Source organism: Chrysemys picta, chromosome 2, assembly GCF_011386835.1.
Source record: "Chrysemys picta bellii isolate R12L10 chromosome 2, ASM1138683v2, whole genome shotgun sequence".
In the NCBI taxonomy this organism is placed as follows: domain Eukaryota; kingdom Metazoa; phylum Chordata; order Testudines; family Emydidae; genus Chrysemys; species Chrysemys picta.
The window spans coordinates 81,480,409-81,508,039 of NC_088792.1; the positions used below are offsets into that span (position 1 = coordinate 81,480,409).

The window sequence follows — 27,631 nt, forward strand, 5'->3', positions numbered from 1 at the left end:
AAACTTGAGTCTAAATGAGATCTTGTGACAAGAAGCTTTTACAAAACTTGAGAGCAATAAAAAAGTTTCCGTAACTTTCCATGGCAACAAAAATAATCATTTCCCTGCAGTGTTTTCAGTTCAATCAGCACTGAGACACTAAAAGTGAAACTGAGATTTTTGTTGTCAAAGGCAGAGAAATGAAAAACTGAAAATAAACCAGAATAAATATTTTCAGTTTTAATCATCTGAAATATTAGAAGTGTGTTTGTTTTGAGAAGATTTTTGATCTGGTAACATTCCTTTAGAAAATACTTTTTTGCTCTTTAAACAAAGATCAAGACACATTATGTTGCATAGTACCTAGTACTGGATTGCATTGTATAGGCACTGCCCCATGTTAGGAGCAGTATGGGATAGAATCCAGAAGACATGCACATTCTGCTTGCCTCTTTGAGGTCTATAGATGTGGTAGCCTCACCGAGTCCTTGGGCTGAGGTGAGTGCAGAATTGTAATTGTGATGTGCCTCTCAAGAGGGGTAAAACGGGGCAGGAGGCTCCTTGCACTCTCCCTCAGTTATGCACAATTGTATGGCAGGGTATTGTCCAACTGCTAAACTGAAAAACCATGTCTCAAAAACCATGTTTCAGGCATTTTGTCTTATAACAGCTGCCTTGGTTATAAGTTCAGCCTGCTTTGTGGCAATAAATGAGCTTCTCTTAATTTCTGGATTTTAAAAACAATTTTTTTAAATCCATGCGTTGCAACGACCAACTTTATTAAAAATATGGTAGGATATGCTGATAGTCTGTGAAGACACTATGCTAAGAAATGTAATTTGATCTAAATGCTGACTCTTTAGAGAACCGTCACTTAATGAAAAGAAAAGAGGTGTTCAAATGCCAAATAAATGGTATTAGAAATTGAAAATATCATACTGTTCTCCAGGCAGATCAGTCACTGTTATGATCACTTGAGAAAATTGTTACAAGATTCTGTCTCTTAATACAGGGGGAGAAAGGAGCTCCTGGTTTGACGGGCTTTCCAGGAGAACCAGGATTTCCAGGATCCCAGGTGAATATTAACATTCATCTAGGTCAGGAGTTCTCAAACTTCATTGCACTGTGACCCCCTTCTGACAACAAAAATTACTACGTGACCCTAGGAGGGGGGATTGAAGCCTGAGCCCACATGAGCCCCACTGCCCTAGGCGTGGGGGCCAATGCCAAAGCCTGGTGGGGCCAAAAGTGAAACCCTTGGGCTTCTGCCCTAGGCGGGGGGCCTATAACCTGAGCCCTGCCACCCAGGGCTGAAGCCCTCAGGCTTTGGCTTTGACCCCAGGTGGTGGGCTTTGGGCTTTGGCCCTGGGCAATGGGGCTTTGGCCCCAGGCCCCGGCAAGTCTAATACCAGCCCTGGTGACCCCCAGAGTTTGAGAACCGCTGATCTAGGTATTTTCAAGAAGGAGGACTTGAAATACAAAGGAGAAATGAAATAGTCTATGTCCAAAAATCGTATGGCCCTGTGTCCATACTCACACAAAGCTCAGTCCTGCCTTGAGTGCAGGGAACTGGACTAAATTACCTCTCGAGGTCCCTACCAGTTCTATGATTCTATAAAGCACAGCCAACATGTGAGTGAATATATTGTTGGTGGCTGTGAAGCACTGGCAGCATTGGCTTGAGTCGGGCATAGGATAGTAAGGCAGACACAGTGCAACCCTCCCCTCACAGCTCTGCCTTTTGTGGCTTGCAACACCTCTGATGTTCCAGTCCTGCCCTTCTGTTGAGCAAATACTGCCCAAGTATGCCTCCTATCTAGATCTGGACTTCTGACCACAGTTTTCTGTGGCCCAGATTGGAAGCCTCTTCCTCACGTTGATGAGTAATCCAGTGAAATAGCTTGTGGAACCAGAGCAAGTAAGGGATTCACAATTTGGCCCCGTGTGATTTTTAGACGTATGTTAGATCCCTGCATGGTAAATATGGATATAGATTCACTCTTGCAGGTACAAGGGCTGCAAATTGAAGAAACTGTATTGGGGATTTCCTTGAAGCTAACAGCTGGGGAGACAGCTGCACCAGAGGGCCATCCCATGGGTGCGAATCCACATCCTTCTCAGCAAACCTATCTCATCCCCTCCAAATTGCCCCATCTTCTGACTGCCAGATGCTGGGACTGGACGTCAGGGGATGGATCGCTTGATAATTGCCCTGTTCTGTTTATTCCCTTCATGACATCTGGTATTGGCCACTGTCGGAAGACAGGATACTGGGCTGGATGGACCATTGGTCTGACCCAGCATGGCCCTTCTTATGTTCTTGCGTGCACCTGGACCTTTTCAGCAGGAAGGGACTTGGGGGTAGCTGAACTCCTGTTCTTGACTGACTGTTTGCTATGGGAACCCAGTGTCTGTAGCTGTGTGTGCTAGAACTCACTGATTACTTTTTCTTTACATTTGTAATGCTTTGTGTTTTGCTTTGGTGGGGGGTCCTGGTACCACCGGGGACCTTTGCTGACATCTTAGTAGCCTCCATTGAGGGTATCTTGCCATCTGGACAGGATTCCTCCCATCCTTCCCCCTACAGATCTCCCTAGTCCTCCCTGCTCTTCCTCCCCCCTCACCCCCCGTATGCAGCTGGAGAGTAGCTGTGCCCTTGAATCTTTGTTTCCCTGTATGCAAAATGGGGAGAATACCTCACACTGTGATGATATAAGGATGAATCAGGTGTTGTTTTAAGAGCACTTTCAAGACATAAAGCCTATATAAAGGGCTAATCGGTGTTATTTCATAAGACAGGGTATTTAATATATGCATTTGTGTGTTAACTGGATTTTCTGTCATGTAACATACCTTCTAGGGAGAAAGAAGAATTGCAGGTGTGAAAGGAGAGAAAGGAAGTGAAGGAAATAAAGGTCTTCAGGTAAAAATACTGTGTGAACTTCATTTAGTGTTCTACTCACTGTGTGTGTAAACAGTAGGAGACTTCCATTTTTACTGCTGTTTTACTGCATTCTTTGTTTCAAAATTCCTGTGCAGTGTATCATGCTATTCTGTCAGAGAGAAATGTATTCGTAAGAGGCTAAAGGAATTTTAAACATCTCAGAGCAATGCTAAACTGTTTTACATTATAAGGAAAAAAATCTGCAATAGCTATATAAAAATTCGTTTATATTCTGTCATGACCCACCAGTTTATTTAAGGGTACAGGAGCATGTGTGTGTTTGCATAAATATTGCTAAACATAGATTAAAATAATGGTTTTAAGATTGTAAAATGAACTACTCAAGAGTTAGAAAATAACAGAACTTTTGCTTTATGATAGTGTTTAATTAAATGACATACAACTATGAGACTCGGGAAGCTGTAACTGGTACCTTGAGAGCCACAGAAACTGCACCACTGAGTCTGAACCACGGTACAGCCACCCAATCTGGACCCATCTACTAGATAATTTAACATGAAAGCTATCCAAATCTTCTTCCTGCTCTCCATTTGGCAGGCGGAGCAATTATCAGTTTGATTTTTCTAGACTGGGTTTTTCAAACGTTGGGGGGAAATTCCCATTGAAATCAATGGGATGAGATGTAGGCCAGTGCTGAATACTTTTAAAATCTCACCTAACATTTATATTTGCTTAGTTGCCGTACTTGCCTTTCTCTTGGCAGTACTGTCTAAAAGAAATGGCTGATGATTCTGTTGCTCTCTTTGCTTTTTTGTATTTGGCACTTTGCATCTTAACTGAGCAGCTATATTTTGCATGTTTCCAAAGTATTTACAGTCAATTTACCATACAGAGAGGCTAGATCCCTAATTTCTTCCAGGATTGTCTTTATTTCTGACAAGTTGCCACCTTTCTTGTGACCAGAGTCTCTGGAAAACCGTTGCACTGAAAGAGGTAGACACACCGAGTTTCAACAACAGAAGAAACTGTGTTAGGGAGTTCCCTGAAGCTAACAATGGGTCTTCTCCTGATTCTCTCGTGTAAACTTCCTTCAAGCCATATATGTTGTTTGGGTAGATTTGTGTTCGAAAGATATGGCCACTGTGACAAAATAAAAAAGTGAGACAAAATTCTGTTTGTTTATGATGGGAGTGGGGAACTCCCATTGAAATCAATATGATCCATATAAACCTGCTACAAAGCAGTGGAGATTGTGTCCACGTAACTAAAGACAGAATTAGACCTTTTTGTTTATATATGACTAATATGGAGACTGTGTGGATGAGAAGCCAGTAGTAACTTTGTCTCGATTATTTTTTTTATGAATGAAGAATAGGTTTTAAGTCTACAGTATAATCACTTTATAGACACGTCTCTATTTGTCTGGAATTGAGAAAGCAACGTTTGATGGATACTGAAAAAATGTTCTGTACCAGTCAAACTAGTGAATGGCCTTCATCTTGTACAATCTTGCTGCCATGCTGGTAGGAAAATAAATGTTTGGTCTAGACTTGAAGCAAAGAATCTAAATATTATTGATATTGACTGCTTTTGCTGCCTGCCAGATGTCTATGGGAAAAGCACAGGTGGCACAGTTGAGACTAGATTCTTGTCATTCTACATGAAGTGCTAATGTGGTGGTGTTTGTTGAATCTGGGCCATTGAACATCATTATATGGTTGTTACAAGTTGCAAAAAGAAGCAAAGTGATTTGTTTGGGTTTTTCCCCAAATTCTCACTAAGTATCATATGTTCATTTAATTTCAGGGTGAACTGGGAGCTGCAGGTCCAAAAGGGAGTCCTGGTAGTCCTGGAATGAGAGGAAATAAAGTAGGTTTCATTCCTTTAACTACTTTTGTTGTTGTTTTGAAAGTTAATTTGTTTGTTCCCACCTGAAGATCTTGCCTTTGAGCCTGCTCCTGAAACAATCATTCAGGCAAAAGTCAATGGAAGTTTGTTTTTTTTTTGAACGACTACAGGTCTTTGACGTCAGTGGCAGCTGTATGCACAGTTCAAGAGCAGTGCATAATCATAAGTATGGCTACGTTTCAGTCATGGGTATTTTTAGTAAAAGTCATGGACAGGTCACAGGCAGTAAACAAAAATTCTCAGCCCGTGACCTGTCCATGACTTTTACTATATACTCCTAACTAAATCTTTGTCTGGGGGTGCTTCGGGCGCTCTGGGGGGGGGGTGAGCTGTGAGGGGGCCACAGGTGCTGGGAGGGGGGTGGCCAGGCTACCCCACTGGTGCTGAGGGGGATACGGGCGGTGGTGGCAGCACACGGCTCAGGACCCCCGCTGGTGTTGTGGGGAAGGTGGGTGGTGGCGGCGCACAGCCCGGGACCCCCACTGGTGTTGGGGGTGGGGGGGAGGTGGTGCATGGCCTGTGATTCCCTCTGGCACTGGGGGAGGGGGTTGGCCAGGCTGTAGGCTCCCTACCTGGCTCTGACAGGCAGGCCCTTGCAGCTCCTAGGGGGAGGGACGTCCAGGCAGGCTCCGTGTGCTGCCCCTGCCACAAGCGCTGGATCCACAGCTCCCATTAGCTGGAAATAGCAGCCAATGGGAGCTGCTGGGGGCGAGTTAAATGGGCTCATGGTGCCCGGGCTCCAGCAATATTCAGGGCTCAGGAGCCCAGCTACCAATGTTCAGGGCCGGGTCTGTCCCCTGGCCCCGCCTGCCACCCCCACGCGCCTCCCCCGAGTGTCCCCTGGCACCTACTTGCTGCCCCCGCTCACCTTCCCAGGTCCCTGGAGCAGATCATCCCTGTCTCTCCCTGCAGCTACATGCCGCCACAGAGTCCTAGTGCCCCCCAACCAATATAGCCATGGCAGGCTGACCCTGAGCCTGCCCTTCCCCCTCAGACCCTTTCATTTTCCAATGAGACCCTCCACAGCACAGGGGGGCCCCCTGCCCACAGTCACTGCTCCTGCCCCACGCTGGACATGGGGCAGACCCAACCCCACTGAGGTTACAGTGAGGGGCAGCAGCAGGGGAGGAGGCGCACATGTGATAGCAGCCCTCGCCCTCGCCCTCCCCGGCACCCACCACCGGGGAGACAAGGGGGCTTCCTGTACCTGAGAGGGGCGCTAGGAGCACATGCAGTGACAGTGGTGCAAGGTGAGTGTGGTGCAGAGGGGAAGTGTGCGGGGGGGCCTCACCCGGAGCTCGCTTCTGCCTGTGGCGAGAGGGCTCTCTGGCCCTTGCCCCAGGGCAGCCTGTCTGCACCCCAAACTCCTCATCCCCAGCCCTGTCCCACCCCAGAGCCCTCACCCCCTGCACCTCAACCCTCTGCCCCAGCCCTGAGCCCCTCCCACACCCCAAACCCCTCATCCACAGCCCTCACCCCTGCACCCCAGCCCTCTGCCTGAGCCCCTCCCACACCCCAAACCCCTCATCACCAGCCCCACCCCAGAGCCCTCACATTTTTACATTATTTTAAAAAAATATACAGTAACTCCTCACTTAATGTTGTAGTTAGGGTGACCAGACGTCCCAATATTATCAGGACAGTCCCAATTTTAACACGTTTGTCCCGCCTTCCAACCGCACATTGGTCGGGATGCCCTTTGTCCCGATATCAGGGACCGCTCACCATCACTGCCAAAGTCCCGGGGCTGGCGTAGCGGTGCTTCCTGGGGCAGCTCCCGGTGGCGCACCCGCTGGCAGCCCCTAGGCACAGAGGCAGAGTGCTGCACCAGCTCCCACCTGCCCAATCAGAGCTGCGGGGGTGGGGCTTGCAGGCGCTGGTAGCGGGCAGAGAGCCCTCCACCCACCCGACCTGACCCAACCTTACCCTAGGAGCCAGAGGGACCTGCCGGATGCTTCCTAGGAGCCACCCCAGGTAAGCACCGCCAGGATTCCCCAGCAGGTCCCTCTGGCTCTTAGGGTCGAGGCTATATGCGCGGCGCAGAGCGCCGGAGAACGCCACCCTGGGCACCTGCCATCCCGGGAAGTGCAGCGAGCCGGCGTAGCTGCGAGCTGGGGGAGAAGCCTGCCCCGAAGTGGTGGTGCAGCGCCACTGAGGGAGCTGCCGCCGCCTGGCTCCGGGTGGCTGGAGGGGGCCCCGGCACCGCCCTACCCCGCAGACCACGTAGCTCCGCTCCCCACTCACCACGCGGACTCTGTTCAGTGCTGGACTCTGTGCACGCCAACGGAGTAAATATCTCTCCTGCCCCCGCCACGCTGCCCCCATGCGGCCGCCATGCCCGGGCCGCTGCCCGACAGCAGCCATGACCCAACGAGGGCATTTGGCCGGGGATTGCAGCTTGCAGCAGCTGGAGGCGGAGAGGGCACCGAGGGGTCCATAGCAGAGAGCAGGGGCCTTGATGTGGGGCAGTTTCCCATGTGCCCCCCAACTATCTCCCGCAGCGGGGGTGGGAGTGGTTATAATGCCAGGTGGGAGAGTCAGTGGCCATTCTGGGTGAGTGTGCACCGCAGTTTAAGCGCAGGATTAGTGGGATTTGAGTCAGCTGAGCTGTGTTAGGGAGCCCTGGGCTTAGGGTGACCGAAGGTCTTATATAGGCAATTATTCCCCTATATTAATCACCACCCCCCACCCCAAAAAAAAAAGTGTCCTGATTTTTTTACACTTGCTATCTGGTCACCCTAGTTGTAGTTATGTTCCTGAAAAATGCTACTTTAAGTGAAACTATGTTAAGCGAATCCAATTTCCCCATAAGAATTAATGTAAATGGGGGGTTAGGTTCCAGGGATTTATTTTTTGCCAGACAAAAGACTGTATTTTATTTATATATATATACTCAGTATAAGTGTTAAACAAACAATTTAATACTGTACACAGCAATGATGATTGGGAAGCTTGGTTTAGGTGGAAGTCGGGTGGTGGGCTGTTTTCCAAGATATGCCTTACTGCTAAATGATGAACTAGCACTTGGCTGAGCCCTCAAGGGTTAACACATTTGTTGTTAATGCAGCCTCACACTCTATAAGGCAGCAGGAATGGAGGGGGAGGGAGGAAGACAGCAAGGCAGAGAGAGAGAGACTGTGTGTGTGTGTGTGTGTGTGTGTGTGTGAGAGAGAGAGAGAGAGAAATTTTGAGACCGCTGCTGCTGCCAGCAAGCTCTGTGGAGATGGGGGGGGGTAGGAACGGGGGAGGGGGACACACTGACAACAGCACCCCTCTTCCCCCTCCCCTGCGCATAGGGTGACCAGACAGCAAGTGTGAAAAATCAGGACAGGGGGTGAGGGGTAATAGGAGCCTATATATGAAAAAGACCTCAAAATCAGGACTGTCCCTATAAAATCGAGACATCTGGTCACCCTACCTGCACAGCAAGCAGGAGGCTCCCGGAGCAGCTCCAAGGCAGAGGGCAGGAACAGCACAGGGCAGTGGATGGGAGGGACACCTGAACTGCCCAGCAATTGATAGCCTGCTGGGCGGCAGCTGCACAGGGAACTTAGGGGAGCTGATAAGGGGGTCTGTTGGCCCACCCTGGTTCCAACCTCCCACCTGCTAGCTTCAATGGGTTGCTCTTTCTGCAAGCAGTGGACAAAGCAGGCGGCTGCCAAACAACACTATAAGGGAGCATTGGGCAACTTTTAAATGAGCATTTTCTCTAATTCAGAGGTTCTCAAACAGTGGTCCATGGAACACCGGTGGTCCGCGAGCTCCATTCAGGTGGTCCACGGATAGGTCCCTCTAAGGTGCACTCCTGGGCGGCCGCACATGAGAGAATGAAGGGCCACCCACCTAATTAGTGGAGCCACGCAGGCGTGGCTCCTCTAATTAGATGCCTGGACCCTGGAGAAGATGCACGTGTAAGGTGAGGTGGTGGTCTTGGGGGGGAATAGAGAGTAGGTAGGAGGGGGCAGTGGTGTGAGAAGAGGGGGTGGGAGGAATTTGGGATGTGCAGGGCTACGGTGGCCAGAGAAAGAGGCTCAGGGCTGCAGCTGCAGGGGAGAGACCCCCTTCCTTCCCAGCTTCAGCTCTGTGGCTGCTGTGGCAGGGGAGAGACCCCATGTCCTTTCCAGCCTGAGCTCAGGGGCTGCTGTGGTGGGGGAGAAAGGGAGAGGCCCACCCTTCTTCCCAATCCCAGCTTGCAGGCTGCTGTGGCAGGAGGGAGAGGGCACATCCATCACATTAGAAAGATTAAGACTACTGATATTAAAATATGAGTTGTGTGCTTTTATGTGTAGAACAAAAAAAGTTAATTATTATTTGGGAGGGGGGTTATATAGCACTTTTATCTTTACAATAGTTAGCTTTACAAAAGCACTTTACAATAGTTAGCTAATGGTACATACATCATTTGGAAAGATCATTAAGTGGTCTGCCAAGACCCTCAGCAATTTTCAAGTGGTCTGTGGAAAAAAAAGTTTGAGAGCCACTGCTCTAATTGATCAGCAACGTAACAACAAAACAACGTTAACTGGGACGACTTTAAGTAAGGAGTTAAGTGAGGTGTTAGATTGGCTTACAAGGCAGGTGTGGGGGGGTGGGGGCGGGGGTGATATGGGACTTGGACCTGTACTGGGCACCACCAAAAATTATACAAACCTGCCACCCCTGCGGGCAGCGCGCAGAGCCCCCTGGTCCTTCTGCCTAGAAGCTGCAGGGACATGCCAGTGGGAGCCGGGGAGCCCCCCCACACTGAGGTAAGTGCCACCCACACCCCAACCCCCTGCCCCAGCCCTGAGCCCCTTCCCACACACCCAAACTGCTGCTGCTGGTGGCCCAGGGGCTGCCCTGAGCCAGCCACACTGTCTACTGCAGAAGTTACAGAGGTCACGGAAAGTCATGGTATCTAACTTCCATGACCTTCATGACAGACACGCACCCTTAATCATAAGTAATTAAGTGAGATTTACTGTTTATATTTATATTATATTTATATTTAGGACTGTAGCTTCTACAGTATTCTTAAAATCAGTTGGATAGAAGATTAATCAGGCTCTGTGGGTTTAAAAGATATTACTTACAAGTCTGAGATCATATTAATTGCATTTAACAGGGAGAATATGGTGATCCTGGAGCGACGGGACCGAGAGGGCCACCAGGTCAATGGGGAATTCAGGTTTGTGTTTTATTCTCTCCATGGGCAGTGTGTGGCCAAAATCTAGTCCTTAATTTATAAATTGCCAATCCTGTCACTTCTCTCTGCCCTCCTGACATTTGGGTTGCTACACAGAGACTTAATATAGACATTAATAGCTGGAGTAAAGCACAGACAGAAAAAACAGATGATTTAAATATAACGGTCTATTCACAGGGAGAAGATGGTGCTGCTGGTTATGGTGGACCAGGAAAGAAAGGAGCAAAGGTAAACATGGAAAAAGGAAAAAGAAATGGAAACTCTTAACTTGTTTTTACATTATTTTAGTGAGAGTGAAAACCGCAGGGGGAAAAAAGTTGTTTCATTATCATCTCTAATGTAAATCCTGCAATCTGATCCACACAGACAGACTTCTGCACTCACTGACTTCGCAGGGGCTCCATAAAAATCCACCGTATGGATCATATTGTAAGATTAGGGACATAGGTTGTAAAGTCATTGGGTGTGTGTGTGTGTGGGGGGGGATTGTTGTTTTTATTGTCTAGCAATTGCCATGTGTGTCTATGGCAACGTTTAAACATTAGAAAATAAGTTATAAACTCTTAAAATTAGAGTAAAAGGTAAAAATATAATAGTAATAATAACCCTAATTATTTATTGGAGCATTATTTTAATATTGTTGTTGTTATTGTAACAATATTTTAATGCTGTCCACACTCCAGAAGATATTGTTCCTGCCCTGAAGGGCTTCCAGTCTGAAAAGACAAGCAACACCTGAAGGGTGCAGGAGAGGGATAGAATCAGATTATATATCATTCCGTAGATCTATTTTATATAGCTTAGATACATCTTACAGTTAAATAAGTTCACATTTACATTTATCATTATTTACAAAACCTCTTTTGAAATGAGAGAAAAAATTCTGCCACACTAAAACTAATCAGAGAATAGTTCTAATTTACTCCAAAAAATGCTTCCAGTCCCCTCTACTCTGAACTGTGAGGTCTAATATTTTGATATATCAAATCTTTCTGTCATAGCCACAGATGCCTGACCGCCTAGTCAGTGCCTGTTCACTGTACAGTTTGTCTGTGTTTAGGAAAAACTAGTAAAGTTATCCTGGAGTATTTCATCTTTACATAGTCACTTCCTTTTAACTTATCAATGCAATTAGGAGCACATGAATAGCCCAGTAAAGTACAGTGCTTCTTTATATATATTTTAAATGATATACGTCTGAATAAAATAAAGGAGAACGGAACACTTTTTTGTCCTGGGTAATTACTGCCAGACTCCCTGAACTTCTCATCCATGTCTTTTAACCCTATTAATGCAAACCTCACCTTAAACTCCCTTCTTCTGGCAAGCTTATCCCACTTTAGTAACATGCTGTCACACCCCTACTGTGCCTCTTGCCATTCCCCCTCCCCAAATACTTCATGTGTTCTAAGGACTTAATCCAGAAAGGTGCTCCCATTGGGAATTTAGGATAACCAGCACATTGCAGGATTGGGCTCTAAATTTCCTGGTCTGCAGATGTATTTTGGGTGCAATCCAACTCCCATTAAAATCAACGGCAGTCTTTTCATTGACTCAAACAGGAGTTGGATCTGGCCCTTTATGCATCAATTGTATCATTCCGCTTAAATTATAAGCTTCTTGCATCAGGGCAGTGTCGTCTTCTGCATTTTGTATAATCCATGTTAGCACCTCAAAAAATAATAAATAGCAACAATAATACTGTTTTCCAGCACATTGCCAGTTTCACTGCTTATTATTGGGTTATGTGTCTGATTCTGAAAAGTCAAATATAGTAGAAAAAACTGAGTAGAAATATCAATGTGATGATAATTTTATCTTATTTACTGTAAATAACAGGGACAAGGAGGATTCACCGGAGATATTGGACAGAAGGTATCGTACTTCACATTAATGTTGTAGCTTTCTGATCAATAGACTTGAGTCTCCCCTCCATTACACCACTTTTGCACCAACAGAACTCTGCTGCAGTTAACAGTTATGTTGGCATAAGATCAAGATAAAAGAGTGGAGACTTTAAGGATGGAAATAAGTTTCAATGGTAGAATAAAAGAAACATTCTTGATGTTTCATAGGAAGAAAGTTCTGATTTATCTGTCAACATCTGAAATTCTTTGATACTAAAGGGTTAAAAAAATTCTTGTCTGGTCACCTTACTGCTTGGAAATTTTAAACAGTTTTTTAAATGTTATCAATTTTAATTAGTGTGTCATTTCTAAGATTGTTGGTGAAGTCAAATCTTACATTTAGAGATGTGCTTAAACCACAAGGTGAGGACTTCAATAGCTCAGACATAGGTCAGGGGTTTGTTACAGGAGTGGGTGGGTGAGATTCTGTGGCCTGCGTTGTGCAGGAGGTCAGACTAGAAGATCATAATGGTCCCTTCTGACCTTAAAGTCTATGAGCCTCTGGGACATGATTCTCTAAATATAGGAATAGCTATGTGTTGTGCCTGCTGGTTTAGGAGTCTGTGTCCCACTTCTTCCTGTCAGTAACATGGAGCAGGTAGCAGATCATGTCAGCGGTTACAAAGCACAGTTATCCAAACAAAGTGCCAGAAAAAATCCCCAGATAATATCTTGCACAGCCTTAGATGCACTTTTGCATTTTGTCTTGTAGTGTTGTATATGAAACTGTGTGTGATATACATAGTCTATTGAAGCTATGTGTATGAAAAATACACTATTAACTAGACTTTTTTGTTTTCTGCTGTGCGTTACATATGAAGTATGACATCAATGTGTTGCGTAAGTGATGGTGGAAAATATGCTGATGTCTACATATAGACCAACTAAATTCATTGCCTCATCTCCTGAATTACACATAAATTACAGATTGAAAAATAATGTATAGTAGTACATGGCTGATTAAATTATCAAAATTACACATTTTGGGGAGAAATTAGCCATTCTGACATATTAAAAGGCTCCAGTTTTTTTAAACGTCAGCCCTAAAAGCAAGTCTGACATGCTCATCCTTAACTATTAGCAGTTGTTTGCAATTGTAAAACCAAACACCAAAAGTCATGTACTGCTGATGTAGCTTCTTTGAGGGAGAATATATAAAACCAGAAAGAATACATGGGGAACCTGTAGGCCTAACTAGTCACTTTAAGGTAAAAAGACAAGTTGTTTCTTCCATTCTTTTGTTTTCACTGCAGAATGTGTTTCTGTTGATACTTTAATTGCTCTAGAGTTGAATCAGGGTGAGGAAAGATGACTTTATGCCACCTTTCTACTCTTCTGATCAGTTGTGTCCGAAGGTAACTAGGAGCAAGCTAAGGGCTACTCTAGGGTCTCAATCCTTCTCCCGTTGACTTCAATGGTGCCAGATTGTTTTATCCTCTGCCGCACTGACAGGAATAATCTCCTCCGACAGAGATCACCAGAACATGACCATACTCCACCGTACATCTTATGCTCCCCTGACAAACACCATGTCCTGGAGTACTTGTGGCACCTTAGAGACTAACAAATTTATTAGAGCATAAGCTTTCGTGGACTACAGCCCACTTCTTCGGATGTCCTGAGGGAAGTAGCTGATATATTGCCAGTTACTTCCACTTTATACCACCAGGGGACTCTCCTGCTCTAGGGTTATCGTCCAACAGCCCTATTAGGATAGCTCTCCAGCTAGTTGGTTCTCTTTTGAGCTGCTCAAAGTAGCCAGAGAGGGCTGAGTGTCTGGTGCTGGGAGTCTAAATATAGTAAGGAGATATTTGGTCCACACCAATAATCTTGCACAACTGGGAATTAACATAGTAAAATATTCAGCGCGGTGTGCTGTACTTTATAAACTTTCTCACAGGTAGATGCCAAAATAAACCTGGCACAAAGAGCATTTTGATATCTTCTTTTTAATTTTAGCAGTGCAAAACAGTTTTCAGTGGAAGGACCAATGAAAAATAATGTTAAAAAAGTTAAAAAGTTCTTACATCTCCTCTATGACTCTTATACAGTAATAATATGCAATGTTGATCAATTGCTTCATTTAATTAAAACTTAACTAAAATAAAGACGGTATTGGGCTAACATTCAATTAAATTATAGAAGGCCTGAGCTGAAAAATTCAAAACAGGATCTCAGGTTTTGGTTCAGCCCATAGTAGAGAGAGAGACCAGCTGTGAAATTTGGATCCTTATCTGGGTTTGCATTGTGAACTTGTCTCCTCAAAGTTCAGACATGTTTCAGATCCAGACTTTAGTTTGGGTCCATCTCTAAAAAAATCAATATATTTCCAAAGCAATTAGGTTAGGGACAAATCACCCCTTGCATTGCTGCGGGCACAGAGGTTGTGACCACAGCCAGACCAACAAGGTTTCACTGCACAGGGGCTGTGACAGGATATGAGGAGTGTATGCTGAGGTCTGCATCCCAATACTGAGAAGTCCCTAATAAGTTCTCAAGCAGCAATTTTCTTACTTTGCCTATCTGTAAATTTCTGTTATTGATGGAAATATTTTTTTTAGTCAGTTTGTGTATGTACAGAGAAATTAACATTTACATGTATTAATCGAATCCTTCCAAGTTATGAAGCTGGTATTTGGGGTGAAGGTAGGCTGGGGCGGAGGGCACAGAGGGTCTGCGTTTAGGACCATTATATGTTAACAAAAAACATCAGCAGTAGAGTGTTAGCATATTAAATAGATAAACACTTCCATATGGAAAGAATAAGAACTTAAATATTCCCCATTGACTCAGCAAAATGTGTATTTTCTGAAAGAATCATTTTGGTGCGGGGGGGTGGGGGGTGGGAGGGAGAGACCACACACAGTGCTACTTGTATATATTTTTGTATATTCCTATTTCATATCAGTCTTTGCGCTCTGAAAAGCGAGATGTATGAATGGAAGAATAAACAGCAAGAACCATTTCTTGAGTTATTCACACTTTTGTTTTAATGAATATCTATTTTCACATTTTAATTTTGCTGTATCCAATTAATTAGGGTGAAATTGGAGAAACAGGATTTCCAGGAGAACTTGGACCAATAGGAATCAAAGGACAAAGGGTAAGCACCTTTTTATGAATATTGATTTGTCTTGAGATTGGCTTGTTGTTAATGCAGAAATCACATGTAATTTTTCCTGCCCAGGTGATAGAAATCTGTTTTAAATGGATATCTTTTAACATGCTGAATTTATGTGTATTACATCTGTTGTAAGCACAATAGTCCAGATCCCGCACTCTGTTGCAGTTGCTTTGTACACCACTAGGAAGTCTAAAACTGGTGTAGCCAGCTATGGAAGATCAACCTAGTGCAAGAGGCGGCCTCCAGTGGCCTATAGCTGGATGACATGTTTGTCTCTTCTTACCAGTGTAATGGGCCACTACCTTACAATATGTGCCAACTACTTATGCTGAACAATCTGTTCCACCATGCAATTTCTGTGACACTGAGAGTAGCTTTCCCAGACTTGAAGAAGAGCTCTGTGTGGCTTGAAAGCTTATCTCTCTCACCAAGAGAAGTTGGTCCAGTAAAAGTCTGTCTTTGGACCTAGAACTAGATAAATTCATGGAGCATAGGTCCATCAATGGCTATTAGCCAGGATGGGCAGGAATTAAGTCTCTAGCCTCCGTTTGCCAGAAACTGGGAATGGGGGATGGGATGAATCACTTGATAATTACCTGTTCTGTTCATTCCCTCTGGGGCACCTGGCATTGGCCACTGCCAGAAGATCCAATACTGGGCTAGATGGACCATTGACCTGACCCAGTGTGGCTGTTCTCTTGTTCTTATGACTAATGGCAACCTTAATAATTTACACTGGAAGACTGGTGTAGCACAGAGCTGGCTCCAAATCAGGGAAACACAACGTCTAATTATTTTATAGAAATCCTGTGGAGGGCTGATGTTATGGGGAAGTCGGTAGAGTGGGCGGGGGCATATTTTGTTGCTGTTTTTACTGGCTGAAACATTAACATTTCTTATTGTATTATGCTCCTTATCAATAGTAAGTTTAATTTTTTCAGGGTTGCTAGAGCTCGTATAAGTGGTTTTTATATTTTAAATTGTAATGATACATGAGTTACTTCAGTTACTATTTTGAAAGAATCTGATAGATGGCTAAGTCTTCTTCATTTAATAGGCCAAGGTAAACAAAACACTTCTTTTGGGGCAACTGTTTCCTGTTTAACTGTGTTTTCAGCTCCTCTGACAAAGGAAGGGCAAAGTCGTAGTAGTAGTTTTGTATTATAAGTTAGCCATGCAAATTGCTAACCTTTTTCAACTCGTTTTTGTAATTATCACACTATGACTTGGTTTTTTTCCTCACTTCAGACTGATCTTGCTCCCTCTGAAATCAGAGACTTTTGATTTTAAGGTCAATGGGAGCCTGATTGGGTCCTTGACGTCGTCGTCGTCGTCTTTTTTTTTTTTTTTATACATGTAAAATGTTATTGGTTAGATATTACACGTGACATGGTGCCCATTATCCATTAACTTCTAACACAGGGTAAATTTTTCAAAAGCACCTGAGTGATTTAGGAACCTCAGTTCCATTGAAAGTGGGTGAAACCTTATACCCCCAAAGAATTTAGAGCCTTATAACAATTTTGCCAACAGATGTTAATAAACCAGGAGAGGCAGCATGCCATTGGGGTTATAAATGTATACGTTGTGCTACGGTAGTTTAATTAGTAGCACACTCACTTCTGGGCCAGAAGAAGCTTTTCTGAAATATAGTCAGTTCCCTTGCCAAGGGTCAGGTCCTTGGTCATGCTAAGGTCATGGTCCGCTGCTGGAGCTGTGCAATATGACCTTAAAATGGTGTGCCAGCATGGGAGGAGAACCTTGGACCAGCAGAGCTGGCTATACTTCCGCTGCACTCACCCCTCTGGTGCAGAGGTTGTGTCAGGGATGTCTGAAATTGTTTAGGGGTGCATGGTTAGGAAACGAGGGGGTAGGACACTTTTATGTAGCACTTCCTATCCCAGGATATCAAAGCATTTTACAAATATGAATTAATTTAGCCTCAGTGTCTTTGTGAGGTGTAGGGAAGCAGGCAGGCAAGTGTTGCTCCCATTTTACCATGAGGAAACTGAGTCACAGAGAAGTTAAGTGACTTTCCCAAGGTTATACAGAGTCCATAGTAGAGGTGGGAGTAGAATCCCTATCTCCTGAGTGACTGTGCAGTAAGCATTGCTAGCATTCAGCTGAACCACCCAAAGAAAAGCAGTAGTATGCTGCCATCCTATTTTTCTTCTTTTAAAAATGGTTATATGTGAAAATATATAGGGCCTGATTCTCTTCTCACCCAGCTATAAATCAGGAGTATATCCGTCAAACCGAATGAGTTAAAGTGGTGTAAAACTTGCATTAATGAAATGGAGAACTGGGCCCTAGAGTAGAGAAGTATGCAATAGTATCATAACTGCTGTATATACCATTTGTAGAGTGTCTGTCTGTCTAATTTATGCCAATGTTTCCAGGGTCCTCCAGGTCCTCCTGGTCCAGAGGGATTTCCAGGGGACAAGGGATTTCCAGGACCCAGGGTATGAATTGACCACGTAAAGTGTATGTAATTTTATTTGCATGAAAAGGTACTCCCTTTAAATTTGAAGGTGAGGAGAGGTGATTTTTTTCCCTGTCTCCGGCTACAGTATGTATTCAATAGTCTAAATCATTAAGACACTCACATTTTGGGGTGCCGGAGGTAGGTATATTGTAAGCTGCTTGGTTATGTCACTTTAAAAATGCTAATTCTGTGTTTTCACCAGCAATATGACAATAGGTTTGTGTGTTTGTATATCAGATTATGTTACAATACTTTGAACTAAAATTCTAAGGGTCAGATTTTCAGAAAAAAGAGACCCAAAGTCTATGCATGTAACTGTGTGTCCAAATTTTCACTCTACTGCAACTGAGAGCACAAATCAGGTATTTGCATGTGCAAATGACTATTTAGATACCCAAATCTAATTTTGCATGCAAATCTAGACAACTATTTAAATGCCTAATTGTACTTAAAATGTAGTTGCAACCTTTTTTCATTTGGACCTTGGGCCTCTCGTGAAAACTGGCAATTAAAGAACAACACGTGTTGCAACGTTTTTAAAAAATTAGGAACATATATCTTGTTTTTGGAATCTTTTCTATCCAGGTCTGAAGTTTGCAGCCTATGGCTGTTTTCAGAGAATTTTGTAATCAAAGACTGGAGTTAAAAGATCTCAATAAAAGTGAGCTGAGATTTCACTCATCTCAGAAATTGAATCTGGACTCCACTCAAATCTAATTTTTGTTTGTAATCAGTACTTGGGCATAAGCAGCAGTAATGTTACACAAAGATATATTGGACTGATGCTTAGGGGCAGCAACATTACACCTGATTTTCAAAGGTGCTAAGAACATGGATTCCCATATATATAAATTATTAATTCTTCTATCTCTCCCCAAAGCCCATTAAAATAAAATAACTCTGTTTCTGTTTGGGTATCATGATCCCATCATTCTGGAACTTAAATTGGCACCATAGCATAATACATATTAAATGAAAAGAGAGAAAATACATAGTACAGTCAGGTTCTGCTATGATTGTCTTGTTGTACAAGAAATTCTTGCAGTTGAATTGTTATAATTATCCAGGCAGTTTAAAGCTTTGAATTATCTAGTAATCTACAATCTTGTTCTTATAGGGCGCTAAAGGAACAATGGGACTGCACCCTTCTCCCGTATGTATCTCTGGCATGTTTCTATATTCAGTATACATTTAGAAATAAACCACTTCATTAGCTAAGAATTCCTTTCTTTCTCCTTGTTTTGTTTCTGTTCTGCAGCCATGTGAAATCATTGACTTTGTGCGCAGACACAGCCGTAAGTACTACATCATTTTGCTTTATAAAATTACATCACCCAAAGGGTCAGCACTTGAAGTGATATTTTAGGGAAAGAAAATCAAGTTCTAGCGACCACTTCTTTTTCAATTTACAGACTTAACGGCCATTTACATGCAAAAGAGAGAGTAATTGCTTGACAAGTAAAGAGCCTTCATTTCAGAGAGAGTATTTTTAGCTCACAGTAGATCCTTTTTACGATGCTGTTTTAGCTGTGTTTGTACCATGCACTAAGTGAATCAGTAAATGTCTATTGATTCTAGTAATCAGTAACTCTGCATGATCATTTCTAACATGCTTCTCTGATTTCCTTTGGAAGTTCGCAAATTACAAAACAAACAAAAAACCCTCTTTTGAAATATAAGACTATTTTAAATGGCAATAGCTGTTATAGGGATCTGTGTTCCCTTTGTTGTGTATAAAATAGCCTTCATGGAAATTAGGTGCTTGGGGCACTTGGAAAGGGCTAGTGTCCATATGAATAATGAAGATGCCCCAAGTGTCCTTAAGGGAAGATCAGGAAGTAAATTACATTATTTTATGTTTATCGATCTTAAATACAGATTATGGACCCTTACTCATGTGACTAATCTTGATCCACAGTGAAAGTTCAGCTGAGCTGGGCTAAGCAGAGAATATTTGAGAAAACATTAGAATGTTTCAGTCCAGGGTCTCGAACCATGGAATTTGCCAAAACAAATTCAGGAGTTGGGATAATTTGCTGAGTTACATCTATTTCTCTAAACTCTGTTAGAAACCAGGGACCATAGACATCCACAATAAGAACATGCAATGCAAATTAAGGGACAGAAGCTGAACTCCCTGTGCACTTAACAACTTCCATTGAAACCAATGAGTGTTTTGCATGCACAGGGAATGCTGTAAAATTATAGGTGTGCAATCCATGACACTACAAGTTTTCTTTTTTAAAGAGATTTTAGGATTGTTTTAAAAATATGCTGTATAATATTTTTTCCCTTTTTTTTGTTTAGCTTGTTGGCAGGGTGAGTACTGTTTATTATTATATTGTTGTAACTAAAATCTTAAAATGTATCAATGTGTCTGGGAAGATGGTTTGGTAAAGACCTCACTTGTGATCTGGAGTTTCACTTCTTTAAGCTCCCCACCTGCTGATAGATCAGCCTCTGTTTGTCTCTGGCTAACTAAGCGTAACAACTGTAGTTCTGCAATTCTGTAAAGAGAGCATGCCCCTCATTCCCTGCCCATCATATCACTACTTCTTAATTTGTCAGACTTCTCTTCCAATAGGCATACCCTTTCTGCTTTATTTCCTCATTGATAGCTTGCCCCGAGCATGTTCTACTGATGCAGATTTTAAAATAAATATTCACCCTGCTTTACCTCTTTTTTTTTTTTTGAGAACGTCAGGTCAGCTAGTTCTGGCTATGTGAATCCCCATTACCTAATATTGTATCTGCAGAGTTCAGTGACTAGATAAGACAACGTAAACTAGAGTTCAGTTGATCCCTATCTTGCTTTTCAGCTACAGCTAGAAAAAAAACAAGAAACTAACACTTAGCTCCTGGCCCTGTGTCCTTCTGAGTTATTCTAGTTCCTTTGTGACCTGATTTTAAGAGGTTCTGAACATCTGCATTTCCATTCAATGCAGTGGGAGATGTGGATGATCAGCACCTCTGAAGCTTAGGCCATTACTGTAAAGATACTTATGGTGCATCTCTCTGGATTACTTGCCTTTTAACCACTAAAACTGTGAATTATGTCACTTAGCCTGCAGCCCTCACATGAGTAACTTTTGTGCAGAGATAAAATAAAGGTTTTACCTCTATGGCTCTTTGAGGTTTACTCATGTTTGTGGGAATTGCAGGATGATTTGGCCTTAAAACTTCATTTGTCCTCCTCAATATCTGATGAAGTACCTAGCATCTGAGGCAACTTTGCAAATAAATATACTTTGAGGGAAAATCCCTTGGGAAAACCTGCCCCATTGTTTTCTTCTCCTCTCTCGCCCAGAAGTTCTCATTGACTTTCTCAGAGTGCTACTTTTATACTCTCAATTTTCAAGGCCCTGTATTGAGTCCTCCACTGTGGGATAAAGAGGATTGGACATGTGATCAGAAAGGGGCCATCAGTGTTTCTCTTTAACTAGTCAGAGTGATTGTTATGTGTTTTGATATCACCAACGCCCTGAGATTGCTCCACAGCAGGAGTGAGAAACCAGTATTCTTCCTTTAATCAAGAATTTCTTCACATTGAGTGTCAGCCTTGACAACTACTCACACTTATGAGTTTTTTGTCTTCACAGTCTGCATATATTTGCAGTTTCAGGTGTATTGGAGTTGTTAGGATCATGCACTGAAGCAAAAAGAAGGATATATTCTTCTTTTAGTTTAATTGCCACAAATCTTTTAAGTTTACGATCCAATCCATCATTGATTCCTATTGTCTGAATATTTTCAGTTTATATGCTCATGGCCTTTCCTTGTATATTTCTGATTTTGCTTCTTGGTGTATTAGTATCCTCAATCCTTTGCATCATTTGTCTTTGATATTGGTAAAGCCCCCATAGAGCTAATCTCCTGGAATGTTACTATTACCAATTACAAAAGAAGACTATATACTGCTTTGGATCTTTTCTTTCTCTTATATCTTTGTCTTGTTGCTTATCCTGTGGTGTTCTCTCTCCTTTTTTTATTTTTCTGGTCTCTCTTAGGGACACAGACCGGGCTCCACTCCCTACACATTCCAGTGTTGCCTCACTTCTTCAAACTGATGATGAATTTTGTTCTCTGACTCTGTGACATATGCAGGGTACAATCCAGACAAACAAGTAGCTGTGTCACCCCTGCCCTCTAACCTGGGATGCCCTTTACAATGTTTTACTGCTCTAGCGCCAGCCTGGTCTGCTCACAAACAGCCTCCAGCATGGAAGCCACTCCCAGCTATGTCTGTGTGTGTTGCTGCCAGCCACACCTTGGCTCTTACCAGCCTTAGTTATACTGCAGGGTGATCCCCAAACACCCCCAGTCTTAGACTTTTCCCCTTGAAATGTATGTCCTGTACTGCCTAGCTGACTCCTACAGAATAGAAGTTTATGTATAGTCTGTTAAATAAAACAATAAAACAAGTGTATTAACTACAAAGAGAGAGATTTTAAGTGAATACAAATAATGAGGCATAAAAATCAGAAATGGTCACAAGAAAATAAAGTTCAAATGCTACTACTGCCTAACTTAACAAATTATATCAAATTCAAGCAAAGTTTCTCATCATATGCTTTCAACAGTCTTATTGACCAAACTTAGTAGGTCAAGACCCCTTCTCCAGTCCCACAAATGCTTCTTTTGTTGCTTCTGGTGCCAGGAATGTGTCTTGGGGTGTTTGTTCCTCTTTTTTATATTGTTAGTCCCATTCTTGAAAAACATTTCCAGCTGAGATTCAGGAGACAGAGCCTATGAGGAAGGATGTTCCCTGCTGCATTTTCCTCACCTTTCTGATCACCCTATGTTTCCCTTCCTGCTCAATGACTCTGATTACTGCTTAAATGCAAATTAAGCAGAGCACACATTACTTTGTTTGAGACAGACCTGTATGCCATCCTCAGTTTGGAACATATGTTGTTAATGCCATATAGTGGAATCTTATAACTTCACATACAATGTTGCTGCACACATTTTATCGGGATAATAATAACCAGCAAATTGTGAGTTTTCAAATGATACCTCACAAGGCATACTTCATACAAAGATTATTACAATACAGTATAGGGTGTGGACAAAGGGCTATATTCTGTCATATTCTACTTCTCCAGCCCTCCATATTTGTTCTTATCTTCATCCCCTTCCACTCCTCTTTGCGGCTTTACATCCCACTCCCCAAAAAACACATCCCCGAATCTTACCAAACTATAGTTTCTCCCTCAATGTTCTGATCTTGATTTGCTTTTCTACTTTTGCCTGCCCTCAAGATCTATTTCAGTTCCATGATTTTATGGCCTGACCTCCAAATCTCTGATGCACTCCATTCCTGATCCACACCCCATTAAAAAGGTAGCTTGCTTTCTACAGTTAATTGACTCACTGTTCCAGCCAAGTTACCTCATTACTCATTGGTGACAGATTAATCATAGAAATGTTGTACTGGAAGGGACCTTGAAAGGTCATCTAGTCCAGCCTCCTGCACTTAGGCAAGACCATCCCTGACAGGTGTTTGTCTAATCTGTTCTGAAAATCCTTCAATGATGGGGATTCCACAACCTCAACTATCCTTATAGTTAGAAAGTTTTTTCTAATATCTAACCTAAATCTCCCTTACTGCAGATTAAGCCCATTATTTATTGTCCTACCTTCAGTGGACATGGAGAATAAGCGATCACCATCCTCTTTATAACAACCCTTATATTTGCCCAATATATCTTAAGACTGTTACCAGGTCCCCCATCAGCCTTCTTTTCTCAAAACTAAACATATCCAGTTTTTTTAACCTTTCCTCACAGGTCAGCTTTTCTAAACCTTTTATCAGTTGTGTTGCTCTTCTCTGGGCACTCTCTAATTTGTCTACATCTTTCTTAAACCATGGTGCCTAGACCTGGATACAGTACTCCTGCTGAGGCTTCACCAGAGCCAAGTAGAGCAGGACAATTACCTTGTGTGTCTTACATATGACACTCCTGTTAATATATCCCAGAATATTAGCCTTTTTTGCAACTGCATCACATTGTTGACTCATTCAATTTGTGATCCACTACCACCCCAGATCCTTTTCAGTAGTACCACCACCTAGCCAGCTATTTCCCATTTTGTAACTGTACATTTTATTTATCCTAAGTATAGTACTTTTCACTTGTCTTTATTGTATTTCATATTGTGGATTTCAGACCAATTCTCCAATTTAGCAAGGTCATTTTGAATTCTAATCCTGTCTTCCAAAGTGCTTTCAACCCCTCCCAGCTTGGTGTCATCTGCAAATTTTATAAGTATAACCTTCACTCCATTGTCCAAGTCATTTAATGAAAATGTTGAATAGTGCTGGACCTAGGTCAGACCTCTGCATGACCCCACTAGATAAGTCTCCCCACTTTGACAGTGGACCATTGATAACTATTCTTTGAATAGAGTCTTTCAACTAGTTGTGTACTCACCTTATAATAATTTTATTTAAACCATATTTCCTTAGCTTGTTTATGAGAATGTCATGTGGGACTGTGTCAAAAGTATATCTTGTCTACTGCTTCCCACCTATCCACTAGGCCAGTAATCCTGCCAAAGAAGAAAATTAGGTAGGTTTGCTATGATTTGTTTTTGAGAAATCTATGTTGGCTATGATTTATAATCCTGTTATTCTCTAGGTGCTTACAAATTGATTGATTGATAATTTGTTCCAGTATCTTTCCTGATATTGAAATCTGGTCTATAATTCCCTGAGTCCTCTTTGTTCCCCTTTTTAAAGATAAGTGCAATGTTTGCCCTTCTGCAGCCCTCTGGAACCTCACCCAACTTCCATGACTTCTTAAAGATAGTCACTAATGGTTCCAAGATGCCTTCAGCCTAGTTCCTTAAGTACCAGAGGGTGAATTTCATCAGGCCCTGCTGACTTGAATACGTCTTACTTATCTAAATATTCTTTAACTTGTTCTTCCCCTATTTTGGCTTGTGTTCCTTCCCCTTTGTTGTTAATATTAATTGTGTTAAGCATCTGGTCTCAGTTTACCTTTTTAGAGAAGACTGAAGCAAAACGGGCATTAAACACCTCAGCCTTCTTGATGCCATCCAGTTCCTAGCTTTTTTTCACAGCTAAGTAAAGGACCTACACTTTCCTTCATCTTTCTCTTCTCCTAATATATTGTTAGAACCTCTTGTTATTGCCTTCTATGTCCCTTGTACATTTTGTGCCTTAGCCTTTTTGATTTTGTCCCTACATACTTGTGCTATTCTTTTGTATTAATCCTTAATAATTTGCCCACTCTTTGTGGGATTCCTTTTTGATTGTCAGGCTATTAAAGAGCTCCTCATGGAGCCATATTGTCCTCTTATTATTCTTCCTATCTTTCCTTTGCATCAAGATAGTTTGCTGTTGCACCTTCAATACCGTCTCTTTGAGAAACTTCTGTTTCACAGCTCTCCTGTGAACTCCTTTAGTCTTTAGATTTTCTTCCCACGGGATGTTATCTACCAGTTCTCTTTGTTTGTTAAAGTCATTTTGGTGTTTCTCTTTCCTCAGAGTTTTCTCTTATGTTATAACAAACTTTGGGTACCATCATGGTCCATGAGGTTAGAGTACCATTTCCTTTCCGTTCATTAGATTTATTTTCAGCTGTCTTTCCTAACATCATGTGCCTCTACTACCCTTTGGAGTCACCAAAAACACTGAAATGTATTTAATCATAGAAGTACCCCCATGCTTTTCCACAGCTTAGTGTTGCATTTAAGTAAAGAACAATAGACATGGTAGGCCCCATTGTGCCTGATGAGCATGGAGCTGGGGCCAGTACAGAACCGCGTTACCACAGAGAGCGCTCCAGGAGTGATTGTGCCTCAGGAAACGCAATCCCTTCTGAATCTTCCAGACAGGAAGGGAAGAGCTCCATAATCCACCTCTCCACCCAGCCACTTTTGCAAGCATATATGTGGCATGGGAGGGGGCAAGACTATGACTTTGGCTTCCCCCTGCTCTTCCCTCCCCCCCCGTTTGAAGGAATACAGGGACTGCAGTTGTGTCCAGCACACACACACTCCTCAGTGCAGTGTCTGAAAAAGTCTCATTGCATTCCTGAACTGCACCCCAGTCCAACCTGCCCTTGTATCATTTTCTGAATAGTGAGTCCCTAGATAGCCTGATATAATGCTGCCTGCTATCTCGGGAAAGCAAAATTAAGTATTAAGTTATTAATCACTTCAAAATAGCTTGCATTTTTTATCCTGTGAGATTTGTATAACAACTGTTTTTATCTTCTAGAAAAACCGGAATGCCCAGTATATCCAACGGAACTAGTGTTTGCTTTGGACATATCCCAGGATGTCACATCCCAGTTATTTGAAAGAATGAGAGAGATTGTAATATCAGTAGTGAATGCCACCAAAATTAGAGACAGCAACTGCCCAGTGGGAGCTAGAGTCGCTGTTGTGTCCTACAATTCCAACACTCATTACCTGATCCGCTTCTCCGAGTTCTACAACAAGAATCAGCTCCTCAACAAACTTAATAATCTGGCTTATGAGAGATCCTCAAGCGAACGGGATATTGTCAGAGCGATGGGATTTGTTGCCAGGAATGTTTTCAAGCGAACTCGCCAAGGTCCTAATGTGAGAAAAGTAGCCGTGTTTTTCAGCAATGGGCTGTCTGCAGATAAATTTTCTATTTATACGGCAGTTCTGGAGTATGCTGCATTTGATATTGTTCCAGTAGTTATCGCTTTGAATGATGTTCCCCTCCTCAGTCATTCTTTCGCGGTAAGACATCCACTAATGTTTTCTTTTTGATGTTCAGTAACAAGACTTTGTATTTCACAGCCTTCAAAACACAGTGGGCCACATTCATCCTTTGGTGTAACTCCATTATCTTCAGTGGAGTTACACCCAAGACAGATCTGGACCATTATATTGATTATTTGTGATTATATCTGGGGTCAAATCCTGCAACACTTACATGAATAGTCCTTATTAATGCTAGTGATTCCATTCAAGTCAGTAGAACTACTTGTATAAGGACTATGCATCCTGTAAAAACTGTAGGACTTGGTGCTTAATCAGAGTATTTAAGAAATTCAAGAAAACCCGGCCTGATTCTCCACTGCCTTACACCTTACATTGTCTGTCATTTACCCCTGTGGAAAGTGAGTGCAGAATAGCAGTAAAACAGTACCAAACCTGAACAGTGGTGTTTTCCACTCACTCTGCCTGGGGGTAAATGACTACACAAGGGGCAAGGCAGTGGGGAATCAAACCCAATGTGCTTGAAAACTGTAGAGTTCACTACCAAAGCAATGTGTTTGTGGGACTATTAGCATTTGTGACAAGGAAATCCTTTAAATAACAGTGGTAGAGAGAGCAGGGCACCTTATGAAGAAAAACAGCGTGATTCTTAATTATCTGGTGGCTTGCAGAGGTATCACTGATTACATAATCTAAATATAACAGGGTTGCATAGTTGTAGCTGAGAGAATAATTCAGCCTGCAGAACCTTTATTAGCATTGACGGTGTGTGAAATGGGAACAACCTAAGTTGACTGTCAATAGCTAAGCTGAGTTGGTGAGGGGCCAGACAGAAAAAGTATTTTCTTGCAAACTGTGCAGATTTGGTATGGAAATCACTGAGGCACACTGAATATGGAGACCCACACTTCAGTCATTGTTTTAGGGTAACAGAGCAATTTCTGCTCTGGATTTAGCAACAACAACAAATCAAAGAGCAGATCTGTGCAATGTGGCTAAGTTTGCATAGCTGTAGGAACAATATGTTTGGATTTCTATTTTTTTTTTTTTATTTTAAGTCAGTGCAACTTTAATGTTTCTCTAACACAATTTGGCACATCTAACGTTACATACAGTTCCTGTTCAGCTAACTTGTTCTGTGATGACATTTCCAGTTACCACAGTATGATTATAGGATACCAGTAGGGTGACCAGATCACCCAGGTCAAATATCGGGATGCGGGGGGGAGAGTGGGGCGGGGGGGCAGAGGAAAGAAAATGGCGGCAGAGGAACCCCTCCTCCCTCTGCAAGTGCTGCAGGGAGGCCCAGGAGCGCGGGGTTGGGGTGAGTGTGAGTCCGGCCTGGCCCCGAGCAGGCAGGACTTGGGCGCGGTACCTGGAGGGAGAGTAGGGGAGCGGCCCGTGGGGCCAGGCG

At 42.8% G+C, this 27,631-nt stretch overlaps 2 protein-coding genes across 8 annotated transcripts in view; both read left to right on the forward strand.

The window, feature by feature from the left end:
* LOC101953593 (collagen alpha-6(VI) chain-like) overlaps nucleotides 1-27,631 on the forward strand; it is a 268,888-nt gene that overhangs the window by 206,058 nt on the left and 35,199 nt on the right. The window lies entirely within an intron of this gene.
* Nucleotides 1-27,631, forward strand: part of LOC101953884 (collagen alpha-6(VI) chain) — a 298,199-nt gene that overhangs the window by 54,086 nt on the left and 216,482 nt on the right. The window contains exons 22-31 of the mRNA XM_065583600.1: nucleotides 992-1,054; nucleotides 2,840-2,902; nucleotides 4,691-4,753; nucleotides 9,897-9,959; nucleotides 10,155-10,205; nucleotides 11,817-11,852; nucleotides 14,925-14,987; nucleotides 17,408-17,470; nucleotides 18,611-18,646; nucleotides 18,752-18,874. Coding sequence (XP_065439672.1) covers nucleotides 992-1,054; nucleotides 2,840-2,902; nucleotides 4,691-4,753; nucleotides 9,897-9,959; nucleotides 10,155-10,205; nucleotides 11,817-11,852; nucleotides 14,925-14,987; nucleotides 17,408-17,470; nucleotides 18,611-18,646; nucleotides 18,752-18,859 — 609 coding nt within the window. The 3' untranslated portion in view covers nucleotides 18,860-18,874. Of the gene's footprint in view, nucleotides 1-991; nucleotides 1,055-2,839; nucleotides 2,903-4,690; nucleotides 4,754-9,896; nucleotides 9,960-10,154; nucleotides 10,206-11,816; nucleotides 11,853-14,924; nucleotides 14,988-17,407; nucleotides 17,471-18,610; nucleotides 18,647-18,751 lie in introns of the transcript that reaches the window.